This window comes from Moschus berezovskii, chromosome 17, assembly GCF_049115385.1.
Source record: "Moschus berezovskii isolate FMDL1 chromosome 17, NW_MosBer_1.0, whole genome shotgun sequence".
Classification (NCBI taxonomy): domain Eukaryota; kingdom Metazoa; phylum Chordata; class Mammalia; order Artiodactyla; family Moschidae; genus Moschus; species Moschus berezovskii.
The window spans coordinates 30327446-30334247 of record NC_142476.1 but is presented as its reverse complement, the minus strand read 5'-3'; the positions used below and the strand labels follow the sequence as shown (position 1 = coordinate 30334247).

At 38.2% G+C, this 6802-nt stretch overlaps 1 protein-coding gene across 2 annotated transcripts in view; it reads left to right on the top strand.

The window, feature by feature from the left end:
- The first annotated feature begins 348 nt into the window (after positions 1–348).
- The window catches only part of XPR1 (xenotropic and polytropic retrovirus receptor 1), a 215991-nt gene continuing 209537 nt past the window's right edge, over positions 349–6802 (top strand). Inside the window, exon 1 of one of the 2 annotated variants that reach the window (XM_088845293.1) lies at positions 349–579. In XM_088845293.1, coding sequence (XP_088701419.1) covers positions 436–579 — 144 coding nt within the window. In that variant the 5' untranslated portion in view covers positions 349–435. Of the gene's footprint in view, positions 587–6802 lie in introns of both variants that reach the window. The other variant, XM_055419154.2, reaches the window with a different exon arrangement.

Here is a 6802-nt window from a genome sequence, read left to right as displayed (position 1 = left end):
CCTTCAGGGTTTTATGAAGAATAAATATTGAAATGGAAAAACATTTGCAAAAATCTTTGCAAATATAAACGTATTGTGTGGATTATTGCTGCTACAGTATTAATATTAATTGCAATAACAACACTGTTGCTTCCCAGGCAGGCGGTAGCGAGCAGCTGTAAGGCCAACAGGAGCCAGACGGAAGAGGTCAGGGGAGGTGCCTTAAGCACGTCCGGCCCAGAAGGGGCGGAGCCTTAAGACACATACCCAAATCCTGCCCTTCACTCCGCCCTTTTCGTCTGGGCGCGTAGGCGGTTACCATGGCGATGACGTATAGCGGGCGGGGTGGGGCGGGGCTATGGAGAGGAGGAGGAAGATGGCGGGAGGGCGGCTCTGAGGAGACCTCGGCGGCGGCGGAGGAGGAGAGAAGCGCAGCGCCGCGCCGCGCCGGGGCCCATGTGGGGAGGAGTCGGAGTCGCTGTTGCCGCCGCCGCCTGTAACTGCTGGACCCGAGTAGGAGTGAAGGGGAGACTGCAGGATGAAGTTCGCCGAGCACCTCTCCGCGCACATCACTCCCGAGTGGAGGAAGCAATATATCCAGTATGAGGTACTGGCGGCGGCCGGGGAGTGGGAGGACTTGGAGGGGCCGCCGTCTCGCAAGTCCCGACCTCCACCGCCGCCTTCCGCTCTTGCAGCCTCCCCCGTGCCCGGCCGGACTTTGACCCGGTGCGATGGGGAGCCACTGCGGCATCCCGGCCGCGGCCGCCCCCTCCGGGCCGCGCTGACCTTCCCCTCCCCCGCAGCCCCGTTGCCGCCGGGGTAACGGATATGCGGGCTGCGGGCCGGGAGGCACTGCGCGGCCGGCCGGGGCTGAGGGATGGTGGTGGGAGGGCGAGCCGCAGGTAGCGGAGTCGGGGTGTGAGGGTAGCCCGGGGTTCAGCGGTTCCGCGCTAACCCCCTCCTCTTCCCGCTCACCCTGACCTCTGGTCCCCACCCTGGGCGAGCGCCCCCTCTCCAAGGTTAGGTCTTGTTCCTTTCGGCTCACCTCTCCCCGAGGAATCCTCTTCCTAGGTTAGCCCCTCCGGTGATTTCCTTCAATTCACCGAGCCCTTCAGCTTTCCCGCACTTGCCCACTGTTGACAAAGGCTTTGTAACAGGGTCGAAACTTGATTTAAAATGTGTATCACACGTGCGGTGGTTACAGTAGGCAAACATCGTAATCAACTGTTTTGTTTTGATAATAAGACGGTGACTCGTGTTTTCACTGATTTCATGGTGTATATAAAGTAATCATATCTTTGGTTTTGGCTCTTCGGTTTTGGAATGGAGTGAAGGGGAAGAGGAAGAAAGAAGGGAATTATTAACATTTTCAGGTTTTCTTTCCTAAAATTTTTGTTAGCTAGGGAGAAAAGTACTATCTTGTAAACAATGTACTTTTAAAACACTCCTGTGTATTACAGAAATCATGGCCCTCCTCACCCTTAATTTCTGTGATAACAGCTCCTGGACGGTATTTAATAGATAGTGATAAGGAACCTTACGTTAATGAAAGGAAAAGTAAAGATAATGAGCCCATTTATGTATTCAGAAGCCAAGATACCTGACGGGTTTTAAGCTTTGCAATAGCTTATTCTCAGTGGCTGGCAGTTCAGCTCCTGGATAGAGAGACTTAATCTGTAACCTCCGGTAATTCACATCTGTGTTGTGTGCAGGAACAAAGAGTATAAAATCAATATGAACACAAATATGCTAGCTAGAGTTTATGAATTAAGATATTTTGGTTCTCTTTTTAATTTCTATTTTAAGTTCATTGAAAGGATGTTTAGGCAATCGCAGAAGTTTATTTATTCATATGACAGTTGTAAGAATTGAAGAAGGCAAGGAGAGAGACATAAAGTAGGTTAAACGGAACCTTGAAGATTGTAAAATAAATTCACCTGATAACATGCAGTATTTCATTGTTGCCAGAAATGAAAGGCCTAGAGTTGTTAATGCTTTCTTTCACTTAATTTTCTTATAGTGTTTTGTGACTACGTTTTGTAAGAATGAAATAAGGGATAAGCTTTTCAGCCTGTAGAGCTCTTGATTTATTGTTTCTAATAACATTTGGTCAGTTTTAAAACCTTGGCTAGAGTCCAGATGATGGTTTTTATTGAAAGGAGGGTATTGGTCTTTCATCTTTCTAGTAGTAATTTTCAGCACCACTGCCAGTTCTTCATAGAACAGGGCATCCTGAAGCAACATCCTGTATAGTATGGAATGCTTCATTTGGGGAGAAGTAATAGTGACTGGTTGTATGCTGTGATTCATTTTAAGTATTACAGCACTTAACTGTTTCATAGAATTGTATTAATTTGGAATACAGTTTTTAGGGCTGGAAGGAGAAGTGTAAGACTTAAAGATGCAATTACCTCTTGATTTATAATATCAGCTTTGTGGCTGGAGTCACTCTGGTACTCAATTCACATATTGCATTTGGACACTAACTAGTCCTAGATGGTTTACTTTAAGTTGGTCAGAGAGGAACACATTTCATATGTATGACTGTGTTATTTTTTGTCCTAGGCCAATTAAAAATTATTTTTTAAAAAATTCATTAATTGTAGATTATTGAAATTTTATTCTGCAGAGAGTCCTTACTTTGTGACTTGGATCTGTCGTAAGCTCTTTATTTGGTAGGCAAAATTAATGAGGAGCACTTTTCTTTTTGAATTGGAGCCATTTTTTATAGGGTTGGGATCTGTGTGTTGTATATTGTTTCTCAAGAGCTAGTGTTGTTCCTTTAAAAATAAAGAGGCATAAATAAGAATCTTTAGAGGAATTTGGCAGCTTAGAAACTTTGGGGAAAAAAGAATATCGTGAAAGATGTCAGCATTTGCTCAAAAGAAGAACCTTTTCATATGGCAGTAAAATATAGTTTCTCACATGTGAAGATGATGCTCTTGAAACACTGTTAGTAGAACAGACACTTGGATTTGTTTTTCAAGTACTGGTGATGAAATTTTGGTATATTATCCATAATTTCTAGTGTAGGCTGCTTTCTACTGCTGTGAACTGTTATGAACTGTTCAACTTTTTTGGTTATCATGTCATTTTGCATTAAATTTTACCTGAAACATCAGAGCATTAGACAGAAGCTAAAAATGTTGTTTTACCTCTATGATTATATATATTATTGTGTACACACTGTCATACAGTAAATGCTAATTCTTGTATATGTTTGTTATGAAGCCATGGGGACAGGCTTTTTGCTTTTCCAGGCTTCTGTCCTCTTTCATAAAGTAAGAATATAGGGTTAGAGCTTTCTTAAGGTCCATTGTAGTCCATAGGTTTTTGATTTAACTTTTAATGGCTTTCAATTTTGGACTGTTAAAATTAGTGATCCATCAATATCCTGAAATGATCAGTTTCTAATTTAAAAATGAATTGTGGAGTTCATAGACTCAATCTTCATAGGCGGCATAATAAAGCATAAAAGAATAGAGCAACATGGAGAAATCCATACAAAGAAAATTGGTTTGATTCATTTTTGAATAGTTTTTACAAAGAGTAAACACAAATGGAAAGAGGCTATCCCTGTTTCCAGTAATCTATTTGAGTATAAATCTTGGCATGTAATGCAGAACATCAGTAAATCTTTTCAAGAGCACTTTTTAAAATTTAGAATCAGTGATTGCATACTTTAGAGCTCTGTAATTGATTAATCAAAATTAATTTAGACCAGTTTCCGCCAGACTAGTATGACCATGTTAATATTTTACAGAATATTAGCAAAAGAAGCAAATATATTTGGTGCCTTTGGCTGCTGACTTTTGTTTTCTTCCCTGGGGCCCTGTGCTGCTTTGGTTTCTCAGGAACCAGGAATGGTTTTGTCTGTGTACACTGTAGTTTTGTAAGGTACTAAAATAATGAGGTATCTAAATTTCAGGATTTTAGAGTTAAAAGGGAATTGACGGATTATCTGTCTCCTTGGTTTTTTCAGACGAAAAAATTAAGGTCCAGAAAGGTTAAATTACATGTCCAGTATCGTATATAGTCTCTTGAGCAAAGAGGTGTAACCATTGAGAGTCCGGTCACCCTGACTGTGTGACCCTGATGAAATCACTTCCTCTTCTGGGCTTTAGGTTCTTCATCTGTAAAGCGAGAGAACAGGACTTGATTTCTAGGCTCACAACTTTCTATTTTCTAAGGAGCCATATAGCTCCAAATTTCTGTACATTCTTATGGTTTCATTATGCTTGATATATGAAGATGATAGAACTTAAAGTATTACTATTAAAAGCATTCTTTTAAATTAATAATCTCTTTTCAAAAAAAATTGATGATTATCTTTATCTGTGAATGGAAAACGGACCCAATGAAGTTTTTATTGAACTCAAATAAAAAGTGATGGTAATAGTTTTAATTTTTTTTGTTGCAAGATTTGGAAGGGCTTCTGCATAATCTGCATATCCCTTTTTTCAAGTGTAAGGAAACACCATAACATTATTGTGATTTTCATTTATAGAACTCTCCCATGAGAACACTTGTGTTGCAGGCTTCAATTTCCCAAAGGAATTATGTTGATTAGTTAGGGTTAACTTGCCTTGCTGGAACTTGTTTGAAATTTCCAGTTTGGCCACCCGATGGGGCACAAGCCACACTTTTCCTTTCAGGCACTTCTGCAAATGAAAGTACAGTATAGTATATTTAAAATAACGTTTGCAAATGAGTATAGCAATAAGATGCCTGGTATTTACAAATGTTTCTTAAGATAGGAAGCTATTACTGTTATTTTCATTGTTTAATAAAGTATGTTAGGGTGAGTGTCCTGGAAAGATTATACTTGTCTATCCATCCCTGAAGGTTGATTTTGGATCAGTTTTTGTGTGAAGGCCCATATCATAAGAACGTAGAATCTTACTTGACCTGGGTGACCATGGAAAATCATTCCTGGCTTCAAATTCAGTCCTAACCTGAAAAGCATTTGAGAGGCTGATTAAGTTGTGCTGGCTAGGGGTTTCAAGTATATTTGCATCATAGCCCCAAAGGAGAGTACCCAACACTCCGTGAAGGAAGAGAAAGTAGTTTTAGAAGTGTTACTTATGTTTATTTTTATGTGTAAGACAGGAAGAAATGAAATTTTACTAACATTGAAGAGATGACCTCATTTTAGGAGGTAGTCTGAAGGAGAGTCAAGAATTGCTCATAATTTTCTCACTTGTTTGTTCACTTCCAGCAAGTAGCAGTTCAGTTTATGGTTGCATATAGTTAGATGAATTTATGGACATTACCTAATTTTGACTAAACTAACCCATATAAAATGGATGTGAATTTAAAAGACTCCTGTAAAGAAACCAATAATGCGAGTACACGTGAACAACAAGCAAATGGCAGAGCTGACAGTTCGACTTCTAGTACTAGCTTTTTGTCAGCCAAATTACAGGAAAACAATGCTGCTTTAATAGACCAGCAAGAAGCTTGCCAGAAAGTTTCAGAATAATTAAAATAATTCTTCAAAATAAGATTTTAACATCCGTTGTCATCCATAGTGAACTTCACCCTAAATATATGTTATGTATTAGAGTATTCTGCATTTGTAAGGTCAGTTTTCCAGCTTGTAGCCATTATCATCAAGTTTCAAAGTTAACTGAATCTTGAAATTTGAATTAGGCCTTTGAAATACTAAAAACTAGGATTTTATAAAGCAGTGAAACTTTTCTGTTAGTTTGTTCTTTTAAAGTATTGTTATTGATAATTTCTTAAGAGAGATTGAAAATATTTTTGTACTATTCACAAGTGAAAGTTTAAATTAGTTTATTATTGTCTCATCTCTTAAAACTTCCATTTAAAAATTCTGTGTTTTATAATGTACACAGTTGTAGAAGGAGATAATTTATAAATAAATGTACATATATTGGAGGTGCATGGTAAACTTTTTAAAAATAGTAATGTAACAAAAAAAGTTCGGAAGATTTTGCTCAAGTTGTATATCTTAACTGGAGGTAGTTTGCGGGTTGCTTGGTATTTATTTAATTGGCTTTTGGGAGATTGTCAGAATTCACTAGGGGTCTTGCCTGATTGTATTTTTGTTTTCAGGTCTTCCCCTTACCTAGTAAATGCTAAAAGAAGTCAAGTAGACAATGCTCATGAACAAATGCCTAAAAAAATTATTTATTCATTCAACACGTATTTATAAGGGCTCTATAATGTGCTATAGGCTGATAGATTTGTCATTAAATTCTATCTCTTCTATCTTAAAAATAGAAAAAACCAAAAACCAATTTTTTTGTGTGTATGTGTTTGGTTTTATATTTCAGTCATATTTCAAGCACATATTTCAACATAGTGCTTTCAAAACTTAAAATGGTGTAGAAAGGGAAGATTGTAGATTGAGAACTTGGAACATGGTTGTAAATTTGGATTACTGTGTAAATAATATGGAAGAATTCTCCCTGGGTTTTCAAACTTTTTATATGTTATACACTTTTAAATTTAATTGTTTATAGAAGGAAATTTGCTTACCTGTTTCTTCCTATCACTAGGCAGTATCAGAAAAGCCTTAAAAAATTATTTATTATAGATCACGGGAAAGTTTAATTAACTTGCTGTAAGCATAACTTGCAATTTTCATATTATGTGTAATGAGAGGGACAGTGTGATGATTAAAACATAGTCATCTCTTATTGAAGATGACCTGCAGAATTTAGAAAGACTGTAGACCATAAATAAGGAGATGTAAGTAGCTCTTTAGAATCAGTTCTGTCACTGAATATTCACAGATAATTAGTGAACAAGTCATTTTTTTGAAGATTGAAGGCCTGAAATATAATCATACAGGAAA